The 26,317-nt window shown below is 36.3% G+C and overlaps 1 protein-coding gene across 1 annotated transcript in view; it reads left to right on the top strand.

The window, feature by feature from the left end:
• The window catches only part of PDLIM5 (PDZ and LIM domain 5), a 239,437-nt gene that overhangs the window by 131,686 nt on the left and 81,434 nt on the right, over nucleotides 1–26,317 (top strand). Inside the window, exons 6-9 of the mRNA XM_052641597.1 lie at nucleotides 6,953–6,967; nucleotides 9,529–9,546; nucleotides 9,856–10,028; nucleotides 10,388–10,424. Coding sequence (XP_052497557.1) covers nucleotides 6,953–6,967; nucleotides 9,529–9,546; nucleotides 9,856–10,028; nucleotides 10,388–10,424 — 243 coding nt within the window. The remainder of the gene's footprint in view (nucleotides 1–6,952; nucleotides 6,968–9,528; nucleotides 9,547–9,855; nucleotides 10,029–10,387; nucleotides 10,425–26,317) is intronic.

Below are 26,317 nucleotides of genomic sequence, written 5' to 3'. Positions count from 1 at the left end.
AATCTCCACCCACCCCCAAATCAGCTGTTCTCTGAGAAAAGGGAAATGAAGTTTCATCTGCTTAATTAACATGTAATGTAGCTTTATGTTATATACAATACAGCACTCTCTGCAAGGCAATTATAGGTTAATCCAAACCTAATTATGCATCTTGACCTGTTATGAATCATGTAACGGACTCTGTAACTCTTTTTCTCTAAGTCTGGAACAACGTGGAGCAGCTGGCCCTTATAATGCAAGGCAAATCTTGAATCTTTCTTTCTCAATTTTTCCATTCTTTTATGAGTCACCAAAAGTTGAAATAGAATGGTTGCAGTTATGTCAGCTTATGTATCTCATGCTAAAGAGAGAGGAAATGAGAAGCTTTTAAGAAGCTTATTTCTAGGAAGTATTCTGAAGACAGAAAACAAATTTAGTTTTGACTCATGTCTATGTATGATGCATTAGCTTAGGTCAGCTAGCTAAGCCACATTCTTTTCAGATAAACTTACACTGAAATTTAGTCTTTAAAAGCAAACAGTAATGAGAGGACAGTAACATTCACGGATGCTTAAAAACATCAGAAGCAAATTAGAGAATACTTTCATTGTAAACATTTTTCTAAAATGAATAGATTTAAAGCAGTGGACACTAAATATATAATGTTATAATAACTTTCTGAGAATCCATTCCTTATAATTTTCCTCTTTTTTTGTGGCACAGATTTTTTAAAAATTGAAGTCTGTTTTCAGTAGCCATCATTTATAGATGGTTATTTTATTTTTGGAATCCAGTGACTATCCTTTAAATCAAAGTCATTTCTGTAAAGTCATTTTGATCAGATTTATTGTGACAAAAGTGTCTTTTAAAAGGAAATAATCTGCATGCGTGATTGTTTTTAACCAATGTCAGTTCCCAGGAAAATATAATTAAAATAATTGTGTAGTTAGGTCCTTTCTGAGATAATCCCTTCTGAATGTTAATTCATGTAATGAAGGGGCTGTGCTTTCATAGGACTGTTCCCATGGCAACTTGGGGGCTTTGAAAAAGAAGGTGGCAGGGTTCCAGGCTGCTGCTGAGAGAAAGGAGCAAGTCTAGAAGGACAGCTCCTGGGCCCTATGTGTGGTTTTGTGGTTGTGGGTGACTTTTGAAAGTTTTGATGTATACACTGAGGAAAACTAGTACCTTTCAAAGAAAGTTATTTCTCTCATATGAGGAAGATAAATAGTATGTAGTGTTGAGGTGCATTTGGTTGTCATTTTTCGGATTTGTCTATTTTAAGATAATAGATTTTAGAGTAACCAAAGTAGATATCTTGAAAAGACAGATGTGTGTGTGCTGAATTGTGTCTAACTCTTTGCAACCCACCAGGTTGCAGGACTGTAGCCCACCAGGCTCCTCTGTCCGTGGGATTTCCCAGGCAAGAGTACTGGAGAGGGTTGTTATCTTCTTCTCCAGGGGATCTTCCCAGTATAGGGATCGAGACTGTGTCTCCTGCATTGTAGGCAGATTCTTTACTGCTGACCCATCTGGGAAGCCCCCTGAAAAGACAGATGCTGCCTATCAAATCCTAGTCTCATGGAAGACTAAAAGCAGAAGTTTATTTTGTTTGTTAAATTCCAGGTTCAGTAGGAAAAAAATACTTCTTTTGAAGGAAGTGTTTAAGTTAAAATCTTTTCTCCTTCCTAACATTTCATAAAATTTTATAAGGAAGGCTTCTTAATAGAAATTGTAGAAATAAAAGCAAAACTGAGGTTACAGAAAACTATTATATTGCAAACACTAAGTTGAAACTTTGTGTTTTATGGGTATAGCTTTGGTGATTCCTGAAATGACTTGTTTTCAACTTTGTAGGCAGTGATATAGTTGCAGGGACTTTACAGTGGTTTCTTAGTCAATTGACATGTAGTTATTGAGCACACGTCTGGTGTCCTGCACTGTCCAAGATTCAGGACAAAAGGGACTATTACATGTTTTGCATCATTAACAAGCAAGTTACTGCTTTGCATTTGTAAATTGATTGCATTTAAAAGTAGCTTAATTTCGGGTGTTGACCCGATGTGTTAGCACAATGAAAACTTGATTACTATGAAAACAAAAGTGTGGTGTTTGTGAAATTCTGTAGACAAATTTGCAGTGCTCTTTCTGCTGTTTCTCTTACTACATTTAGATCAGAGAAATCAAAAACTAAAGCTCACATTTTACTATTTACTAGTCAGTGATGTCATTTTGAAAAGCAGATGTTTTGTGGTATTAATGAATATATTTCCTGCATCAGGTGTCAGACTCTTTTCCTGAAATCACTGTCAGCCTTTTTACTAAATGTGTGATTATTGAATTTTCCATATTTTTATAGTGTTACAAATGATTGCAAAAAATGTCTATCACAGTTGAGAGTTGCTACTTTTTATTACTCTTTATTTTAAAACCTAATTGCCAGTAACCAAAAATTTAGGAGTTTAGAAGGATGTAAAGTTAAATGGATAGATTATGTTTTTATTCAAAGCAGGAGGACTATTAGTTTTTATAGGTGTCCCACTAAAATTTATTTAGTTTTATAATAAACATAAGACACAACAAGTGCTTATGAATTATGCATCATTACTGAGAAATAGTTATCCTAATAGTATGAAATCTAACAACTATGTTGATATTTTTGGAATATCAATAATACTATGCTAGCACTCCTGTTCCTTCTTACAAATAATAATGGAACGAGGCACTTTTTAGAAATTTATAGTCCATCTTCTTCATATATGAATTTGTAGTCTTGGCTTATTATTTTCTTTATTACTCTCCTTACTCTACTTTGAGGGAAAGCCACAGCTTCCCGGGTGGCTCAGAGGTTAAAGCGTCTGCCTGCAATGTGGGAGACCCGGGTTTGATCCCTGGGTTGGGAAGATCCCCTGGAGAAGGAAATGGCAACCCACTCCAGTACTCTTGCCTGGAGAATCCCATGGAGGGAAGAGCCTGGTAGGCCACAGTCCACGGGGTTGCAAAGAGTCGGACACGACTGAGCTAATTCACTTTTCACTTACTCTATTTAGAGCAAAATGGAGTTTTATATTCCAAACTGGAAGGGAATCTATTTTGCATCAAGTAGTTTAAGTGATTTGCCTTTTTCCTTTCCATATGCTTTTGCATTATAATGTGCCACTGCTTTCAAGAGGTAAGTCTTTCATACATTCTTTATTAATTTTAATTTCATTGGACTGCAGTCTCTTCTAACAGTTCGTATGTGGTATTTTGATGAACCTGGCCTTGAAAGATACCAAATATGCTATGGTAGTAATATTTTTAAATGCTTTTCTCTTTGCAGAAAACAAAAGTGACAAAGTTAGTATCCACATTACTGGAGAGGAAATATGGTGATTTATATATGCGTAAACAGCATGAATGCCCGATCTTTGCAAAATTAAGTTAAATTTTGCAAAAGAGCTGTAATTTAAAATAACCACATTTAGTCTTTTCAATAAGTTTTGTTTGCATTGCTATGTTGTGGTGAATTGCTTTATGGTAATAAATAGTAGTGTTTAACTTTTGTCATGAAGTATATGTGGGGTTTGCTGTGTAACAGTTTAAAAGAGGTTATGTTGCAGGTAATCTGTAGCAGTCAAGACTGTTAGACGAGAAAGACAGAAGAGAAAGCATAAATACATGTGCCACTAGTGAATAGTCTATATTATAAAACTGAGTTGACTTCCAAATTCATATCAAAACCCAGTATTTCCCCAGTAAAATCTCTAAGAACCTTTTTGATTTTTCAGCCAGTGTTGCTGAAAGACGTAGAACGTTATGTATGCAGTTGTGTGTCATTGGCTGATAGAAGGTCTGTACACCTTTGCAATTAGTTAAATGTCACAGGTGTTTGGCATAGTCATTGGAAATCACCACGTCAAAACTTTGTGTCTGTTGGTATTGATGATAAACTAGTGATTGCTAGCTTTAAAGTCGATAAAAATCACATTAGACAAGAACTTAATTTTGTGTTATGATTATTCTGAGCATATGCTGAAATTTTCTTATCATACTCTAGAGTAGAACTGAAAATATGGAATATCTTAGACACACTTGAGGGAATTAGCTATTGACTAATAATAATAATTATTATTATTATTAAATTAGAGAACTTTATTCTAGTGTGGTTATGATCTCACTAATTGAATAGGGCTTCCCTTGTGGCTCAGCTGGTAAAGAATCCGCCCACAATGTGGGAGACCTAGGTTCTATCCCTGGGCTGGGAAGATCCCCTGGAGAAGGGAAAGGCTACCCACTCCAGTATTTTGGCATTGAGAATTCCATGGACTGTATAGTCCATGGAATCGCAAAGAGTTGGACATGACTGAGCGACTTTCACTTCACGTCAAGGAACATGTTCCAGTCATATAAGAATATTATACACCAGTGCACTAGAGAAACATCCCCAAACCCTGATTTATTGATTGTCTACTTCAAGTTAAATTCTTGTTACACAAAGGCTTTCACTAGTTATAAGATTCCAGTGTAATAATTTGACTTGTAAGGGGGGAAAATGGGACTTGAAAAAATAACCAAATGTATATTTTTTAAAATTCAAGGATAATATTCATTAAATTACTAAATATTACTATGCATTGTGCTATATGCTTTTAACTACAGTATATGATTGAATTCTCATTTAAACTTTGAACCTTGAGAAGTTACTTAATTTTCTAAGCATGCAGCTTGTAAGTGATAGAGCTAAGATGGGAGCCTAGGGATTTTTGAAGCCAAATTTTGGTGTGTCTTGCTCTGTCACCTGTTGTGACCTGAACTTATTTCTGTTACTTTGAATTAGTGTTTGTTTTTAATGGTTATAGTTTTGATAAATTGAGTGACTTGAAACTACATAAATGAATAATGTGCATAAACTACAGTTGGGTTTAATGGTCCTTTTTTTATATAGACCAGCTGGAGGATCTATTCTAACAACAAATTTCTATTTGTATAGTTATCAAAGTGCTTTCAAGAGCATGTAAACATATGCCCCTATAGGAAGTCTGAAAGATAGAGAAGTATCCATTGGATAGACATATCTCTATCCAAAGATAGAGAATGTAGTCTGTTTCACTGTTGAGGGAAAAGAAGCTCCTGGGGGTTGCAGCTTGTCCAGGCATAGAGGGAGTGGGCAGCATAGTCAGGATGAAAAGCCATGTCAGTCTGATTGCCCCATCGGCACAGATGCCACTGTGTTGTATGATGGGCTATTCCACTTGGACACACTGTTAAAATTCATGAAAATACCTTTTCAGCATATTAAAATTGGCATCTTTAGACTTTAACCAATCAACCCTCTTCTGCTTACCCCTCACCACATTATAGAATGCCTCCACCCCTACAACTTCATTTTGACATAAAACTTCTTTCTCAAACTTTGCAATGTTCAAATATATTTCTAAGATTTTATTCTGGTCAGAGGAGGTTTTTTTGCAGAACTGTTTCTCTACTATTTGAAGTGTCAAGGCAGAGGAGAGAGTACCTTTCATTGAATAATAGGGCTTAGAGAAGAGTGAATACTCGTAAATTACTGAGATTAACTTAATCCCGTGTCTCACCCCCCACTCAGCAAAACTCAGCCCTCTGTTGAGTTTATGACACTGACTTTGATGTGGAAATACAGCTTAGCTTCACTGTACAGTCTTAGCTTTCAAAGTGGTAGGCATTTTTTCTTACTACATTTATAATGAATTTTTACATACTCTGACTAAACTTTGTTGTAGTAGAATTGATTCAACAATGTGTTGAGAAACTATATAGAGTTAATACTTGTCTTCTTTATATATAATGGAATGTGAATATATTTGTTTTTAATGATCCGATACTTAATAGGCTATGTAAATGAATTTTATTTTCCCTCTTTAGATGTTATTAACCTAGTTCTTTTACCATATATCAGACATGTCTTTCTGGGCAGTAATTATGCTGCTGCTAATATAGTACTCTGGAGTTCCTACAAATCACTTCTAAACTTCCTGGGATTTGCTTGTGCATGAGGGCTGTGGTAATAACAGACAGGGGAGAGTATGAAAATTGAGTAATAGCCCATTATTAATGACCCACTGCTTCATATGTTTTTCATCAGAATCACTACATATTAAAAAATAGGAGGAAATGTTCAATAGTGTATCATTCCCTTGTAATGTATGGTTCAGAATAATTCATCTGAGAAGACTATACTTGTTAATATATACTTGTTATATTATGTGAGAATGAAAGATTTTCTCTTAGTCTGCTCTGATTTTTAAAGTGATTTTAAAATGATCTGTTTCTACATCTGACATCTAATTTATATTTTAATCTCTGACTTTTGTTAGCCACATTGTAGGATAAAATAAATTTTGTAGAAACCTAGAAAAAAATATTTGAGGCTTCCTGGTAGCTCAGTGGTAAAGAATCTGCCTGCAATGCAGGAGATGCAGGTTTGATACCTGGGTCAGCAAAATCCCTTGGAGAAAGAAATGGCAACCCACTCCAGTATTCTTGCCTGGGAAATCCCATGGACAGAGGAGCCTGGCAGGCTACAGTCCATGGGGTTGCCAAAGAATCAGACACGACTTAGCAACTAAACAACAACAACCAGGAAAATATTTTAAATATTAGATCTTTCTCTCTTGGTATTAGTAACTTGAGGCTTGATCTAGCATTAATACACAAATTATTTTTCAGTGTTTTTGGAAACAAGCAGCATAGATAAAATGTAATTATCCAAATAATAACAATGTAATAGAATTTCAGCTAACACTTGTTCATTTTTGTTTGTCTGCCTTTTACATAATTATTTTGAAGCATGATGTTTGGTGTAACATCTTAATTTTCATGTAAATTCAGTGTTTTGAATTCTATTTCATTTTCTTCTTCTTTTTTTGGCCTCATCTATGTTTTCCATCATCCTGGGAACTTCAATGTCTTTTCCCCTCTATCACATCTCTTTTTGTGTGTATTATTCCTCCTTCAGTAACCCTGGCACCGTGTAAGTACCTAATCAGTGGTTTCTTTCTAATTTTCATCATTGTCTCTGTAACTTTTCATCTGGCTTTCAACTTAACACCATCAGCAAATTTTATTAGTGTCTTCTCATTGCTTAGCATTTTCAGATATGCTGAGGAAACTAGGAAACTTGCTTTTCACGTCAGAGAACTTCATACGAATTAGTGGGTGTGTTTAGAAAACCCACACTTCTGCAGTGGGAAAACTTGTCTAAATTTTCAGGAAGATGGATAGGTATTACAGACAGCAGATACTGGAGTCAGAGATGTAGGTGGGGCCTCCCTTGTTTAATATTTTTTTTTAAATTTGAATAAACTTGCTACTTTTAATGTCTATTTTGAAATAAATTATTTGCTCTTGATAGTATGTTCTATCCCAAATGAATTTAAAAAATAAAATTCATATTATTCCCTTACTTAATCATAATCATAAGAGTCTAGAGTATCAAAGCCAGTAAATGTTTAGAAACTTTCTATCACTCGGCATAGAACGTAAGCTGTGGTGAATGTCACAGAGTCTAAGATGTGCTATACTTTTTCAAGTGTGTCGTAGCTAAAAAATATTCTTAAGTGGTGTGATTTTATTAATCTTAGTGTCCTAGTTAGACATTTTTTCCTTTTGTATTTTTATAATCCAAACCTTTTATAGAGGATAAAATACCTGCAAGCTGGCACCATTTAAGAATAAACAACACTTACTGATTATAGAGAAATTTAAAACTATAAGTTTAGTAGCTTAAAAATAGTTTTTCAAATAATTGCATAAGATAAAGTGTTGTCTTTTAGGAATCTGTCAAAGACAATGTATTTATGAAATAATATTTTTTTCTAATTTAAAAAATTATTTATAAAAGAACTAGGAGATTTTATTCACTATTAGTAAAAGGTATTTCAGGTATTTCACTTCCAGGTTATTGAAATTTTATCATAAATAATTTGAATTACTATTAAACATAATCATTAAATATTAATAGTATTAAAATACTATTATTAGTATTATATATAAATACTATTCTGTTATGTATATACAGATGATTTATATACATCTATAAATATATATTCCTATAGCCCACTAGGCTCCTCTGTCCACGGAATTCTCCAGGCAAGAATGTTGGAATGGGTAGCCATTCCCTTCCCAACCCAGGGATTGAACCAGGGTCTCCTGCATTGCAGGCAGATTTGTTACCGTCTGAGCCACCAGGGAAACCCTAGATGATTTATGGTCTTAGAATATGCATTGCAGATAATTTTTCTAGTAATCATAAAAGAACACCATTATGTGATTACTTTTTGTTACCTACTCCAGGAAACATTTTACCTACTTTACCTATCTTATTATTTCTCAAAACAATCCTTTAAGGTAGATAAAATCCCCATATCTTAGAAGGGAAATATTGAAACTTGGAAAAGTTAAATGACGTGCATAAAATATACACTGAGTAGAAGATGTATGCTTAGAACTATTGTCTGACTGCACAGCTCGTGTTAACGTTATTTCTGTCTTCTCACTGGGGCAGAAATGTGTACTGTGACAGGTTTTGATTGTATCCCTGTTAAAATGACAGCAGTCGTGTGACATTCCAATAGTAGTAGGATTTTCTAGCAGTGAGTTAATCTAACAAGCGTTTCCATGCATATCTGACACTCTGAGGATGCCTTCTCTGCTTGGATCTTGTGCTGGGTGTCTGCAAGTCCATACTCTGGTTCCTGTTTCTCTTCTGAATTGAAACTCGAAATTCATTAGTATTTATCCTATTTTGCCTGGAGATGTTGAGAAGGGGGAGTATTTATAAAGTTACCTAGATCTTAAAGTGTTATAATAATGTACATTGTAAATTCCTTAATATTTATGCTTTCTTGATAGAAAAATGAATATTCTTAGCAAACTCAAGGTTCTTGAACTCTCTAGTTTGCAAATCCCTTTCATATATATTATTTCATTTAACCCTGAAGACAGTGCTACTTTGTTCATGATATTTTTATTTTATAAATGAAAAAATTGAGACTCAGTGAGATTGACTTGTCCAAAATTATGTATTTGAAAAGTCACAGAGCCACAGTTTGTATCTTGGTCTTTTGATAAATATTTCATTTGTTTCCATTTCATTTGTGTAACACTACATCTCTTCTGATTGATGATCCTGCACCTAACTTTGTTTAGGTGAGGGATATCTGTACATATAAATGAGAATACTATAGAAAATAACAGTTCTGATCCTTTTCAAAATTGTGTTTGGAATTGCTGATTTGGCCTGTACTAAATTATTCCTGGCTCTTGGGGGGCCTAGTGATGAAATGATCATTTAATTTTGTGAAAGCCAACGCATTTTAGCAGCATATGGGGTATTTAACCATGCTTGGGAATATGATTCATATCTGTTTTGTTAGCCAGAAGATGAATAATACAAGTAATTTTGAATTGTTTGATTTTAATTACTGTGGACTTTGCAATTTCTTATTATTTTCCTTCTTTTCTTATTCTTTTCTTTTCCTTTTCTTTATGTTGGAAATCTCTCTTCTGCTGCCTTCTTCTGTCAATTAAAAGGAAAATCCCACCCAAACGGTAACCTTTATGTTGAATAGACATTTATACTATAATTTTATGTTATCATATAAGTACCTTTTTTTTTAAACTTAAGCCTAGTATACTTTTTAAAAGGATGCTTTTTTTTTTTAAAGAAAAATACGTGAATATGCCTGAAAAACATGACTGAGCGCACACATGTATGTCACACATACTTGAGAAAAGCAAAATATACAAAAGGAACATTGAGGCTTAAATGTATAACTTGTAAATAATATGGGAGAGCATACTCTAGCCTTAATGTAATTAAAAATATTTTAATCTTTTTTTTCTTCTTCTTAACCCTAGCCCACCAAGAAAACACATTATGGATCGTAATACCGAGTTTTATCACATACCTACTCACAGTGATGCCAGCAAGAAGAGGCTGATTGAGGATACTGAAGACTGGCGTCCGAGGACTGGAACAACTCAGTCTCGTTCTTTCCGCATCCTTGCTCAGATCACTGGGACTGAACATCGTAAGTGAATAGCTACGGATTCTAATGGATGAGTATCTTTTTGCCACAGAGAGTAGCATTTAGACTGCTGGACAGTCACTGGGAAATAGTAATATTCCTGAAATCATTTGCCTTTAAATTATGCCCAGTGGTATTGTAAATAAACAGCCAGCCCAGAAGAGTTATGTTAAAAAAGTGTAGAAATATTAATAGTTGTAGTACTGACTATAGTACAGTCAACAACAGTATAGTGAATAAGGAACTTCTTAGTGGCTCTGGTAACTTAACCATTTGGTATTAATTGATAAAGGTAATTGCTTAAAAAAAACGTTAAAGTTAAAAAAGCTAACTGATATTGGACATTGCTTATTTTATTTCAGTGAAAGAGTCGGAAGCTGAAAATACAAAGAAGGCAAAGTAAGTGGTGCATTTTTTGGTAAATTGAATGCTTTCCTTTTATGAATGGTCTCTGTTTTTGTTTTTCACCTTTTCAAAGGAATAGTATGGCATTTTGTCTTTACAACTAGGGGCTTAACTTGGGTGCCTTTTGTGGTACTTAAATACACGATTTAGAGGTTTTTAATTTAGTTGATAATGTCTGAGTTTTTTGTCTGCGGCCTGTTTTCTTCAGTATTGAAGTAAGTGGGCAGAAGGGTATATTTGGGGGTGCTTTGCTAACACTGCAGATCTCTGTGAATGAGTTCATGTGTCTTGCAGTTGCTTCATTTGGGGAACAAAGACTGAAGTTTCCAAGAGGGCTCTATAAATTAATTTCCCTATTTCTAAAAATGCTCTACCCTTAAAATCTTTGCTATTAAATCAAACAGCTCTGTGAGATTAAGCTTTTAGAAGGCATGTTTTCTGCATGGTGATCTTAAATGTAGAACCTTTTCTTTCTCTTTCTTACAACTCTTCTATCAATCTCTTTTTCTTTTTTCTTTTCTTTTTATTTCCACAGGGAAAAGATACCCCTTCACGTCTTTAGTCCCAAATACACAAAATTACGTGACTGGCACCATGAAGTTTCAGCACGTGCTCTTAACGTACAGTGATTTCTGAGGCTTGCCCCCCTTCCCCCAGCAGGCAGCACATACCTTTTCATTCACTTGTTCTTTTTCTCCAACTTCTTAGCCAAATCTGTATTAAATTTGCCTTATGAAAGAAAAAATAGAACCTTTCTATACTTTTCTAACCATTTCCTGCTATTTCAAAAACGAGGAGGATAAACATGTTTTGTGCAATTTGGTATCCCACAAATGTTAAACCAAGAGAGAACAGTAAGGAGCTAGATTGATTCAATGGATTTACATGTGTTTTTATGGGAGTAACCTTGGAAAAGGAATTCTTTTCGTAAGTGAAGTTGGGTTGGTTGGTTGAAGCAGAAGTGGATGAGCAAATAATGTCCTTGTGTAATTGGGAAAATGCTTTCTTTATGTTATTACATTTCCCAAGGTTACTTTGAAGTTCATTATTATGTAATGTTCAAAGTAGGTTGTAAACACTTCTAGGTAAGCAAATACAGAGGCAAGATAAAATAGAAATGACTTTATTAGAATAAATAGAGTTTGTTATAATTTGGGTATGTTTTAAAGGAAGAGCTATTGAGGATGGCTGTCTGAAGAGCAGGAGGCCCAGATTTGGCTCCTAAAAAAAGGAAAGAAGAGAATTCTGCTTCTATTTGCAGTGGGGAAATAAAGTACTCTTTTGGTTTGGTTAGTTTAAAAATCCTATTTTCTACCAAAGGAAGTATCTCTAAGCTGGTGGATATGTTTAGGGTATAAACAACTTCTAGATATTAACTAGTAACATGTAGACAAGATAGCTTTGCTGTATTTCTAAAACAGGGTAATGAACATAAAATAAACTGCAATATGAATGATTCTTTACGTGACATCAGAGAAATAGTTTCCTTAGTGATATAAATAATTGTGCATTGTTGCTCTCTCTAGGAATCTCTGTTTTGGGAGATACATGCACGCTAAATATCTGACCAGAAATGCTTTCTATCTTGTAATATAATGTATTATACATTAGATTAAATTCAGTAATGAATGCATTTTGAAGTTTGGAAAAGTATTGTAATAAAGTTGCCTTTAACTTAGCTTTGTAGTTGTTTTCTGTTTCCTTGAAGTCAGTAACAAACCCTCTAGACTTTACGGTACCACTTGGGTAAAATAAATACTTCTCTTGATATTTAATTTGGAATATGTTTTTTTAATTTTGTGAATTTGCTAAAATGTGAGCATAGAATATGACAGAGATACATATTTTTCTGATCATTGTTACATTATTTTATATAACATCTTCTGTGAGAAGCACGTAAGAATAGGTTGGGGCACAACATAGAATTAGGCTTTGTGCGAAAATTATTACTGAAGCATCTTTGTCTTCAGTCAAGGTTCCATTTTTATTTTTCCAGGTTTTCTTGATTTTAGTGTCATTGTAGGATAGGGAAACTGCCTCATAATTTGGAGAAACTAACATTAATTTCAGTTAGTGATTACTGTTTAAAATTTGGCATGCCAAATGTGCTTTTAAAAATAATTCTAGGATTTATCTGTGTTCATTTGTACTACAATACTTTTCTTTCTTTTAATTGTATCAGTTCTTCAGATACTGCTTATGATTTTATGTTTCTGACATCAGTCCCAGTTGCTACTGTGTCTCTGGCTTCTATAAGAAAACCTATTTTCTTAGACCATGTTTTTATATACCCTATAATTCTTCACTAATCTCAGGAGATGATGCTTGAAAAAAAATCAAGTTCTCGTGAAAATAAATGGTCTTGGCTAGAGTAAACATGGTATCTTACAAGAATCAGATTTCTAGAATAAACTTCAGAGTTGGGAGAAAGAGCTACTAGAAAGAGAGTTTTAGGTAAATGAAATAATTTTCCCTTAATAAAAAAAAGAGAACATATATATGTAAAACCATATAACTTGAAATAGGTGCCATTGAAAATTAGAGTTTTAATACCATACCTAATTAAAAATAAAATACTTAATGTCTCATTGAAACCATAGATTTAGATAAATGGAATGATCCATGAGTATGTGGGTAAATGTTCAGCCAGGATCGCAAAGGACATTCTGTTTGACCCTGTCAGAGGTTGAATTCCTGTGCTCAGTTAATCTCCTGGGACATCTTATATTCCAAGCTTAAAAGCTAGCCAAAAATTATAAAAACGTCCTGCAAAAATATTGTTGTAAGTCTAGTGACCTAATTTATAGCTTGTTTTTGTTTGCCTCTCTTCAACAGACTTTCTTTATCAACAGGCTTGTTTTTCATGTAAAATTGGAAATGTTACTTTTAAGAATTTTCACCATTTTTTTCTTTTAGTATTTTAACAGCCAGAAGATAAAATGACTCCCACATAGTCAATCTTTTTTGTTGTTGTTACCTTGAAAAACAATTATTTGTGGTAACAGAAACCTACTCATTTTGTACATTCTTATGCCCTTTAGGAAAACTCAGATAAAACAGCCCTAGAGAGCTTGTTTAATAAAAGTTGTGATGTTAAGAGAGTTTTCTTTTATTCATGTTTTTGTTTTTCAGAAATGTGGGATGAATTGATTTCCCCAAATAATTTTGCAATAGTTGTAGTTGCCGGTGTATATTTAGAATATTATAAATTTCAAATATTTATTTGTTGCCTACTTTCATTCTTTCATATGAGTAGTTACTGAATACTTGAATCCCGGGAACTGCTATGTGCTAGGGATTCAGGAGTCAATAGCAGATAAATATGTAAACAAGATCATCTGTGATAATTGAGTTACCAAGATAGTAAGTTAATTTAAAGGAAATCTGGTTTAGGCAGGGTGGGATCACTTAAATTGTGTGGATGAACAGGGGAGCCTGGCAAAGTGACTTGAGCGCCTTATCACACATGTACACATTGAGGAGATGACCTTAATGTCATTGCCTGAAGGGGAAAAAGGGGTCAACCAGGTGATATTATGACTTGGGATGAGCGCTCAAGACAGAGGAAACAAATGTGAGAACCCCAAAGTGGAAGGAAGCATAGCAAGTATACAAAACAGAAAGAATAGAGTGGCCAGAATGTGGTATGTGACGGGGGAAGCATGGTACAAAACATAACTCTTAATCCATATAGACAAATGAATTATGTTCCCAATACTGTCCACAGCATTTTAAATGGGAATTTTAAAGGTGATTATCATACCTGAACACTTTGAAGTAAAATTAGAAAATGAAGAATCAGGGAGGTAATCAACTTTCTAAATAAAGTTTGCTCCACATACTTAGTGCCAGCCTTGATCAATGTAATGCATTTCCCATTGAGATCTATTGAAGATGAAAAAAGGGAGACATTAATGTATATTGTAACATATTTGTAGAGAACAGAATGCCCCAGAACACACATAAAGTCACTTAAAAACAAAACTTTTATGTATAGAAATATGGCATATAATGCTCTGTTCATAATTTAGTGATGAATTTGACAGTTTAGTCCTCTGTGAAAAACTGTCTTGGTTTTCACATATCACCGCAGGCGCAGACATCCCTTGTTCCCAGCCTTCCTGGAGCTGCCCACCTGCAGTGAAGTGATTGGGGGGAGGGTGGGGAGGAAGCCTGGCCGTTGCAGCACAGGTAGGGCTGAACTGGAGGGTGCCTGCTGGCTCTGTTACATCTCAGGGTGAACCTCGCTTGTATCTGTTCTGTTTATTGTGGTTCTGGTCTTCACCTTCTCATCGTTCATTCTGGGGCACTTCTCATTGCTTCTCCTTACATCACAGACCAGATTACAAACACCATTTAGGGAAATCATTAGTGAAAGATCAGTTTAGGGCAGCCTGAAACATGTGGAATTCAAAAGAAAGATATGTTTACTTTTCTCTGCCTTGAGGAAAGGATGTCTGTTTGCCAACTGCATCAGAAATACCCTGGGAGTAATAAGCAGGTAAAGGTATTTTTATTATAAATAACTTTTATTTCCTACCTTAGTGTTTGTAGTGTTTTATTTTTTATCCTTGAAATAAAGCAGGTTTACTGGCAAAAAAAAAAAAAAAGGAGACAGTAATCAGATATAATCAGGGCTATATGAATGAATTAATGAATAAGCTTCAAAACAAAAAAGATTAACTCTGAATAAATGTGATAAGATCTTATAACTAATAAACAGTACTTAATAAATTTTTTATATTATAATTTTCCATATGGAACATTTTAGAATCAAATATATTCACCACATAATACATTTTATTTGAACACTTCTGCTGTTTCCTTTACGTCTTTAAAGTGTGAAAGTCGCTTGGTCGTATCCGACTCTTTGCAACCCCATGGATTATACAGTCTATGGAGTTCTCTAGGCCAGAATACTGGAGTGGGTAGCCTTCCCTTGTCCAGGGGATCTTCCCAACCCAAGGATCAAATCCCGGTCTCCTGCATTACAGGCAGATTCTTTATCAGGTGAGCCACAAGGGACATCTTTAAAAATTTACCTCTAATTCTTCTCTCCAGGGAGGGATACTGCAGCTGAGTGGCCTTTGGAAATGTATGAGATAAACAGAGATCTCACAAGGACATCAGGGTGCTACTGGGGGGCCAAGGGAAGAAGTGTCTTCTAATGCTCTGAATAATTCCGCAGAACCAAGCATCATCTTCCCAAAAGACCAGTGGAATGCCACTGAGAGCGGTGGGGCCGAGTGCAAATGCTTCTCTTCTGAGATCTTCTTATTCCACCTGCCGCTCTAGCCACAGGTTCTAACCCACAGTGCCCCCCCCCCCCCCCGCCCAACTTCCTTTTCTAATTTGTGTTACAGATATTTGTCTACATATCCTACATCTCCAACTAAAATTTGAGCTCCTTGAATACAGAAGTCTTCAGTTCAGTTCAGTTCAGTCGCTCAGTCGTGTCCGACTCTTTGCAACCCCATGAATCGCAGCACACCAGGCCTCCCTGTCCATCACCAACTCCCGGAGTTCACTGAAACTCATGTCCATTGAGTCGGTGATGCCATCCAGCCATCTCATCCTCTGTCATCCCCTTCTCCTCCTGCCCCCAATCCCTCCCAGCATCAGAGTCTTTTCCATGAGTCAACTCTTCGCATGAGGTGGCCAAAGTACTGGAGTTTCAGCTTTAGCATCATTCCTTCCAAAGAACACCCAGGGCTGATCTCCTTTAGAATGGACTGGTTGGGTCTCCTTGCAGTCCATGGGACTCTCAAGAGTCTTCTCCAACACCACAGTTCAAAAGCATCAGTTCTTTGGCGCTCAGCTTTTTTCACAGTCCAAATCTCACATCCATACAAAAGTCTTAGTGAAACATAAATTGAAGGGAAAAGGCATTTTAATAGGCACGCTGTTTCTTCCTAGACATTTATACATAAATGTATATGTAAATATAAATACTTAAGTATATAAATATAGTTGCTCTCTGAACAGTATAAGGGGTTAGGAGTGCCAACCTCTTGTACAGTCAAAAATACACAGATAACTTTACAGTTAGCCCTCCTTTTCTGTGGTTCTGCATTCTTGGATTCAGCCAAGATGGATTGGGTAGTACTACAGTATGTATTTAGTTAAAAAAAAAAAAATCCACTTGTAAGTGGACCAGTGCAGTCCAGATTCATGTGTTCAGGGGGCAACTGTATATAAATATATAAATTCTATTTGCAAGTGGGTGTTCACAGTGTAAACTTCATCTCTAGTGAACTACTTAGTCAGCTGAGGCTGCCATAATAAGATATCCAGACTTGATGACTTAAACAACAAAAATTAATTTTCTCACACTTTTAAAAGCTAGAAGTCCAAGACCAAGGTGCTAGCAGGGTAGGTTTCTGTTGAGGCATGCCATGTCTGGCTGAAAGCCAGCCAGCTTGTCTCTGTGTCCTCACATGGCCTTTCCTCTAGGGACTAGCAAAAAGCGCGAGCCATGGAACTCTTGTGTTCCTTTAAGGAGACCAGTTGTCTTGGATTAGAACCTCAACCATTATGACCTCATTTAACCTTGCTGCTGCTGCTGCTGCTGCTAAGTCACTTCAGTCGTGTCCGACTCTGTGCAACCCCACAGACGGCAGCCCACCAGGCTCCCCCGTCCCTGGGCTTCTCCAGGCAAGAACACTGGAGTGGGTTGCCATTTCCTTCTCCAATGTATGAAAGTGAAAAGTGAAAGTGAAGTCGCTCAGTCGTGTCCGACTGTTAGCGACCCCATGGACTGCGGCCCACCAGGCTCCTCTGTCCATGGGATTTTCCAGGCAAGAGTGCTGGAGTGGGGTGCCATTGCCTTCTCCACATTTAACCTTAATTACCTGCTTATAAACCCTGTCTCAAAAATACTGTTGCATTAGGTTTTAGGGCTTCAACATGAATTTAGAGGAAAGACACAATTCAGTCCATAATACACACCAGCTGCCTTTCTGTACTAATATTCATTTTGACAAACTAGCATTTAGAAAAAGCTATTCTAAAGTAGAGTGACTGACTTAGACCCAGTTGGAAGTACTGTTGTTACCTCTGCTGTGGCGCCTCCTTTTCTGATTGGCATGCAAAGTGTTTGTCTCCATGTCCTATATCCATAACTGGAGTGTAAGCTCCTTGAACACGAGCTTTTTGTGTTCTTCACCACCCCCATATTTGGCTCTAATTAGCAATAACTAATGGTACCAATTATATATAATTGCATATTACTCCAATTCTCTGTTAAGTTGTAGAGAAATTGTTTGCAACTGGTTTTACATAACTTTTAATTGAGTGAAAATTCAGAATAAGGTCAAAGCTTCATAAAAATATCAAGGAATTAATATCTATAGTGAGGATAAGAGAGAGCCATACCTAAGGTACTTGGAAGGAGGATTGTTTTGCTATGGGCAATCTAACTGGCAAAAGTTAATGCTCTTCCCTTGCTATTATCTGTTGAATAGCTGTGGAAGATATTAAATGAACATTTGTTTGTTAATCCATGTTCCTTTCCGGTTTTGGTCTGTTTTAACATGAATACCTGTGACTCCTGTGAGGTGACAATACATGACTAATGTTAGAAATAGGCATATGAAATGCTTAGTACTCTGATTGGAAAAGCCAACAGAAATTTTATCATTACTAAAGAAATGTTTCAAGTTAAAAGTATAATCTAAAATACTGACCTCCATATTATCAGACGTACTGAAAGCTAATATTAATATGTCACTGACCATAATAGAGAATTATTGAAGGCCATAGAAAATTTTATTTAAAGTTAATTCTTTTAGAAACATATACCTAAAATACATCGTGTCAAGCACCATACAAAGGGTGATGTTTCTTGACTCACTATTTTCTCAGTTTCTACTATATGTAGTAAAATATTTATCTAATAATTTTAAATTTTTAATGCATGTATAGAAGATCCCCTGGAGAAGGGAATGGCTACCTCCATTATTCTTGCCTGGAGAACTCCATGGACAGAGGAGCCTGCCAGGCTACAGTCCATGGAGTTGTAAAGATTCCAACATGAGTGAGTGACTAATACTTTCACTTTCATCGGTCTGTATAAATAAGTATAAAGTAGTATTTTGAGGGCTTCCCTCCTAGCTCAGTCGGTGAAGTATCTGCCTGCAGTGCAGGAGACCCAGGTTCTATTCCTGGATCAGGAAGATCCCTTGGAGAAGTATTTTTGCCTGGAGAATCCCATGGACAAAGGAGCTGGGTGGGTTACAGTCCATGGGATCACAAGAGTCAGACACGACTTAGCAACTAAACCACCAAACCACCACCAAGGTGGTATTTTAGTTTAGCAAAAACGATTTCTAAAATTATCATGACCCAAACATACTTTCATTAGTCTGTTTTTTCTCTCTCTCTGTTCAAGTAATGGTGGGTTCTGATTTTTCACAGATTATGGTGAAGAATTAATGTGTGATGTAGTTTCCCAATTTCCAAAGACTTAAATGTACTCACCAGGGGAAGAGTGACTGCCTTTCCCTTTAGCTAGAAAACAGTTCAAACTCCAGTCACCAGTTACATTACACAAAACTGAAGTGGTTATGGGGGGGAAAAATCTTCTCGGCTGTCCCTTGGCACTCACTAATGTCCCTGTGATCTTCAGTTGAAGGCCATCAGAACAGATGTTACTTCTTGAACAGAAACTTGTCACCTTTGTACATTCATTGAACATTTAGACAGCAGAACCTACATAAATTTTTCCCAACAGGCTCAATTTACAGCAAGTTTTTCAAACATTTTAGGTTGTTCACAGATATTCACAGGATCCGCATAAAACAGATTTTTAAAAATTTATTTATTTATTTAGCCTCTCGGCTTGTGGGATCTTAGTTCCCTGATCAGGGATTAAACCCCAGCCCTCGGCAGTGAAAGTGTAAAAATAGATTAATGAGAAAACACAGTTTGCTAACCTGTGCATGTCTTCATTATTGCTGTTTTCACAAATATACTGGACTCTGTTGTGTATTCTTATTAGGACATGTGTCATTTGAGTAAATTGCCTAAAATTATTATTTAAAAGCTACACAAAGAAATTAGGAATCATTTCCTTGGCTCATAATCTCACATGTTTTCATGAGGTTAAAATCAGGTTTGTCCCAAAACACAGAACACAAAGACTTTCACAGCACAGTCTAATTTTTAAAAGCAAAAATAGAACGTTAATAACCAGATAGAATTGCTTAGCTGATAATATTATCATATGCATTCCTGCAAAGTATTGTGTTAACCTGGAAAAAAAGGCCACAGGTTCAAAAATGGGTATATAACCAAATAATGATTATTGTCTATTGCAAAATATGGGATGTTTGTAATTTATCCCCTTTCCTGTTCTACTGGTTGATTATATTGTCCTATGGGCTTCGCTGGTGGCTCAGACAGTAAGGAACCCACCTGCAATGTGGGAGACCTGGGTCAGGAAGATCCCCTGGAGGAGGGCATGGCAACCCACACCAGTATTCTTGCCTGGAGAATCCCATGGATAGAGGAACCTGGCGGGCTACAGTCCATGGGGTTGCAAAGGGTCAGACGTGACTAAATGGCTAAGCACAGCACAGCACCCAGGCTAACAGTGGTTTGATGACTATAATGTAAAGTCGCCATCTATTGAGCATAAGTAATTACTACACTTGAGCTCCTTGTGAGAAAAGTGTATTATTGAAGCAAGAAACATAGTTCCTATGTACTCTGTTTTCACACACGGATTGTTTAATTTTCTGTTTCATTATGGAAATACTTGGATACTTTTTCCAAATTTAACTGTGAAGGCTAATACTTATGAAGTTGTTTCATGAAAATCAGTGTTTGTAATAAGCAAACATTGACTTTCAAAGTACAGAATATGCACTAAGTTCTTTAGAAGTTTTATCAGACTAGCAGTGCTTCTATTATGATGCTGTTTTGATATATTCTTTTCTTTTAACCTTAAATATTTCAAAATTATTTTATTGAGTTAAACGAAAAAGTAAAAGGAACTTATTTTCTTAACTAAAATTCAGTGTTGAAGACACTTCCTATAGCTTCCTTTTTTTAATTCAAAAGAAATTATAATTTAAAAAGATTAATTGGGGGTAATGGTAATAGTCTTCCCCATGATGGAAGACTTAATTTTCTATCTTTGACTGCCATTCAGTTTTACATCTTTCTATCACATTGAAAGTTTCAAAACCCCAAGTTTTTCTACCTTTATGTGAAGGTGTGTTTATTATGATGGTGAAGTGAAAGTCGCTTAGTCGTGTCTGACTCTTTGCGACCCCATGGACTATACATATTCAGTCCCTGGAATTCTCCAGACCAGAATACTGGAGTGGGTAGCCATTCCCTTCTCCAGGGGATCTTCCCAACCCAGGATCAAACCTAGGTCTCCCGCATTACAAGCAGATTCTTTACTGTCTGAACCACCAGGGAAGCCCAAGAATACTGGAATGGGTATGTGTTAGTCGCTCACTTATGTCCAACTCTTTGTGACCCCCATGGACTGTGGCCTGCCAGGCTTCTCTGCCATGGAATTCTCCAGACAAGACTATTGGAATGGGTAACGTAGCCCTTCTCCAGTGGATCTTCGTGACCCGGAAATCAAACTGGTGTCTCTTGCATTGCAGGCAGATTCTTTACCAGCTGAGCTACCAGGGATTTTATAAAAGGAAATTGAAATAATTTATTGCATAGTATAGCATAAAACATTTGATAGGTATGGACATTCAGATGTCTTAATTTTCTTCTTCCTAGTCAAATTAAAGAACTCTGTTTTCAAGTTACATTATTCTTATGAGCAGTCTTTATCATCTATATTTTCTCTGTTGTGTTTCTCTATTTTTATATCTATTAGTAGGTATGTATTGAGTGCTGCTTCTTTGTCCAGTTTTGATATGTGTTCATCTCCCAGATACATCTAATCAAATCCTTCTGAAGAGTCTGTAATCATTTCTTTAAAGTTATGTTCAAGCTAGGATAACACCTCATCAATATTTGAGTTAGTGTTACATATGTATTTTATCTTTTCACATAATTTATTACCCTAATATCCTAATAATTCTAGGATAGGAATAAATTTTTGAGGATAAATTTCTGAAAGATTTTAATGGCTTCAGGTAGTTGTATATCACTGTTCAGATAATGGGTAAATTGGAAGTTTTGATACAAAGAAGCAAGACTTTTAAGTGAACTTGGTACTCAAACTTATCCTTTGCTTACAACAATAGAATCAAATATCTCTTTTAATATCATCACATCTCTTGGCAGTGATACAAGTAGGGATATTGAAGCAGTACCACATGCATGTTAAGAAAATGTACATACACATAATAGTCATTTAAATGTGAAAGATAAAACAACCAGACAGTGTTAATTTAAGAGATTTTTAAAAGTTTAAAATATATATATATAAAACAAGATGTTGTCAAGGATTATTATTAAAATAATAAATGCTGGTTGTTGAAAGATATTAACAGGCAAACAAAAATCACTCAAACTCAGAAATAAATACTGGAGAAGTTTATGTTTATTTACCTTCTGGAGAAGATTGAAGCCCAGGTAGAAAGTTTTTCTTAATGTACTCCCTGAAATGGGCTTAAAACTCAGCATTCAAAAACCTAAGGACATGGCACCATCACTTCATGGCATATAGATGGGGAGACAATGGAAACAGGGACAGACTTTCTTTTCTTGGGCTCCAAAATCACTGCAGATAGTGAATGCAGTCACAAAGGGTAAAAGTCACTTGCTCCTTGGAAGAAAAGCTATGACAAACTGAGACAGCATATCAAAAAGCAGAGACATTACTTTACCGACAAAGGTCTGTCTAGTCAAAGCTATGGTTTTTCCAGTAGTCATGTATGCATGTGAGAGTTGGACCATAAGAAAAGCTGACTGCCAAAGAATTGATGCTTTTAAACTGTGGTGTGGTGTTGGAGAAGACTCTTGAGAGTCCCTTGGACTGCAAGGAGATCCAACCAGTCCATCCTAAAGGAAATCAGCCCTGAATATTCACTGGAAGGACTGATGCTGAAGCTAAAGCTCCAATACTTCTGCAACCTAATGAGAAGAACTGATTGATTAGAAAAGACCCTGATGCTGGGAAAGATTGAAGGCAGGAGGAGAAAGGGACGACAGGATGAGGTGGTTGGATGGTGTATCACTGACTCAATGGACATGAGTTTGAGCAAGCTCCAGGAGATGGTGAAGGACAGGGAAGCCTGGCATGCTGCAGTCCTTGGGGTCACAAAGAGTTGGACACAACTGAGTGACTGAACAGCAAATAAGCTATAAATCACTGAGAGAAAAAGACTAAGTATTTAGAGAACTTATAGATGAGATTTGCTAAGTAATATAATTTTTTTTTTTTTAAGTCTGGAGAACGGAGAAGAAAGTAGAAGACCAGGAACAGAAAATATGGTGCTAGGTTTTAAAAACGAAAAAGGTCAGCTTCTAAACTATAAATTAGTTTGAACTCGAGGTCACCTGAAAAAAAAGGCCTGGAAAGCATTCTTAAAAACCATCTAGTGAGCACTGAGACGAGGAGGGCAGGATTGCTGTGACCCAGAATTAAGTTCTAAAGAAACAGATCACACCCTACTAACCCATTTTGGATAGATTGGGGGAGATCTTAATTTTAACAGTTATCAAAAGCTTTTATGATCCTCTTGAATTTAATGATAAAATGAGGCTAATGATTATCAAGTAGATTCATAACAGGTTGAAGGAGTTTAATGAAAGGACATTGTTTGGAGATGAGTCAGTGGCTTGGATGAAGACCCCTTCTACAGCTGACTGCCTTAATTTGTAGCTAATATGAAGCAGGAAGCTATAGCAAGTATGTTTCATAACCAGATCCTCCTCAATAATATATTGGCCATGTAGGAAAATGGACCAAGTCTAGATTTTTTTTTTTAAAGGAAGGAAAGAAATTTGATATGGTTATGTGCAGTTTAGATCAAATTATTTGCTCTTCTTGAACATATTGGGAAGAGTGGGATAAAGTTATCAGAAACAAATATCTGAAGAACTAGGGATTTTGGAGGAAAATGAACCCAAGATGACTTTGCCACATCACATGGCCTCTAAAATTATAAGCAAATAATAGTTCTATTCTGTGCTAGTAAACTCTCATGTGCCTATTATGTTTAATGTTTATTATGTTTGGTCTTTGACAGTTATATAGCTAATCCCAAAAAAATCAACTGAAAAATCATGGGACATTTAAGCAGTCTTTGGGTCAGAGGCAGTGATATAAGTGCTTGGTTTTAGCTGATAATATGAGCTAGTTCCTTGACTAAAATCCATAGCCCCATCTTCTTCCACAAACACTCTCCCTTAGGCTCAGGCCTCACAGATGGCTGTGGAGATTGATAAGCAACTGAGTAAATAAATGCCAGGGCATTTATTGCCTTGTGTATAACATTAAGGGGTTTAGATTCTTGTCACAAATAAGAAACCAAATATAGGATTTTAATCATGGGAGTAACATCTGATGTCAGTTTTTAAAAGATCATTCCGAATACTATGGAAACTTAATTATAAAGGAGAAATAATGAAAACAGAAGGCTAGTTCTGTGTGTTTTCTTAATTCAGGCGAGAGGTGATAGTCACTCAGGCCATGAAAGTTCTCATAGAGCTGTAGAGACTTGAACTGGTTTATATTTTAGAGGAAGAACTGGCAGGGGTTTAGAAATAAGGGGGTTGTTGATGGATAATGGAAAATTGCCGAGTCAGTGAATTTGGTAAGCATTAATTCAGTTGGTAAAAGTCAGTGAAATTGCCGAATCAACTCAGTACAGTAAAAAGGCTAAGGGAGTCAAAATGTAGAGGAGTGAGTTGCGGAAAAGGGTGTTTAAAATAGAGATTTTAGACATGTTAGACTTGCTGATGAAAAAGTAAAGGTTATGAATTCTGGAGTGCGAGGTTGTGGCATTCCAGGCCAGTGACCTAACTGTAGAGGGATTATCACTGAACTGAAGAAGTTAGAGAATGCAGCAGTCTGATTATTTAGTGACTCAGCATGATAACATTGAGGTCATCAGGAAGATTGTTGGAATGGGGTAAAGAGAAAGACAGTGAGCCCGGGGCTAAAGCCGACAGTGGGCAGGGTTAAGGCCAGACAGTGAGTAGGTGTGGAGTCAGCGGTGCAGTCTAATGACCCAGGCCCCGAAGCACTCAGCATATTGCAGGATCAAAGATGATTGATGGTGTGAAAAGGAAGGAGAGGGACACTTGCTCCATCTCTAGGTTTATAAACTTATGCAGTATGAGGAAAAAGGGACTTCTGGGGGACAGCAGGAACATCTAGAATGGCAGGGGGTTTGTGAGGTCTGAGAGGTGTGGGAAATGGATCAGACCAGGAGACACAGAACAGTGAAGAGATGAGAGTTCAGAAGATGATGGATGGATGACTCAGTAGGTAGTATTTGTGGCAGGTAAATAGAGATGGGAAGTATGGTGGACTTGATCCTTGGGGTCTGTTACGGAAAAGTGGACATTAGACCACAAATACCATGAGAACAGGAAATTACAGTGGGCAGCATGCATGGTGTGAAATGGGACTTCGAATAAGATTTTGTGGCTGAATGAACGATTGGATGCAATGAATGATTGAATGGGAGAGCTCAGGATGTGTGATCCAGAATATTTAGCCAGAGAGCATGTGGCCAGTGGCTTCTGTTCTCTAATGCTGGAAGAACATTCTCGCTAGACGTGGGGCGGTATAGTGACTTTCCCAGGATACCTGGTTTCTCCAAGGACTCATACTGGGTGGCTGTTGAACACGGCATTCAGAAAGATTTATTTATATTTTCAAATAGATAACAGATTGACTCAACACTATTGAATCATACATTATTTTAATCTGGATTTGGAAAAATACTTTCATCATAAATTCTTTTTATAATATTAGGATTATTTTATGACTACAAAATGGCATATTTTTGCCCCATACAAGAAATTGATCCTAACTATATAGTAGAAATCATTGAAGTCACTAATAGGGATGATTCAGTGATGAAATTGATGATGTGCAGTGAGAGGAGCTAAGGTTAGTGCAAAGTACCTTGCTGTTAGTGAGGGAGATGGACTTTTATCAGGAATAGTTACAAGTGATTTTTAAGTTGGTATTATACCTTAACATCTTTATATTATATTGGTATTTTTATAGACATTGTGTAAATATATACTCACTCTTTATCTATGTTATCTTTAGACCCCATGCTATATTTTCTCTAAAGAGATCAAGAAATACAGATAACTAAAGACTTCAAAATCCTAAAGGATAGTGCTGTCAACGTGTTGCATTCAATATGTCAGTAAATCCGGAAGACCCAGCAGTGGCCACAGGGCTGGAAAAGGTTAATCCTCTTCCCAGTTCCCAAGAAAGGTAGTACTAAAGAATGCTAAGCTTCGGACAGTCGCACTCATCCCCCATGCTAGTGAGGTCATGCTTAAGATGTTGCATGCTAGGCTTCGGCGTTATGTGAACCAAGAACTTGCAGTTGTCCAAGGTGGGTTTAGAAAAAGAAGAGAAACCAGAGATCAAACTGCCCACATTCGCTGGATCATAGAGAAAGCAAAGGAATTCCAGAAAAACATCTATCTCTGTTTCATTGATTACGCTAAAGCTTTTGACTGTGTGGATCATAACAAACTGGGGAAAGCTCTTAAAGGATGGAAATACCAGACCACCTTACCTGTCTCCTGAGAAACCTGTATACGGGTCAAGAAGCACCTGTTAGAACCCTTTATAGAAGAAATGGATGGAGGTCAGGATGGAGAAAAGAGTACGACAGGGCTGTCTGCTGTCACCCTGTTTGTTTAACCTATACGCTGACTACATCATGAGAAATGCTGGGCTGGATGAGTTACATGCTGGAATCAAGATA

The sequence above is a fragment of the Budorcas taxicolor genome, chromosome 6, assembly GCF_023091745.1.
Source record: "Budorcas taxicolor isolate Tak-1 chromosome 6, Takin1.1, whole genome shotgun sequence".
Classification (NCBI taxonomy): domain Eukaryota; kingdom Metazoa; phylum Chordata; class Mammalia; order Artiodactyla; family Bovidae; genus Budorcas; species Budorcas taxicolor.
The sequence above is the reverse complement of the archived record's forward strand: the minus strand, read 5'-3'. Positions and strand labels throughout refer to the sequence as shown.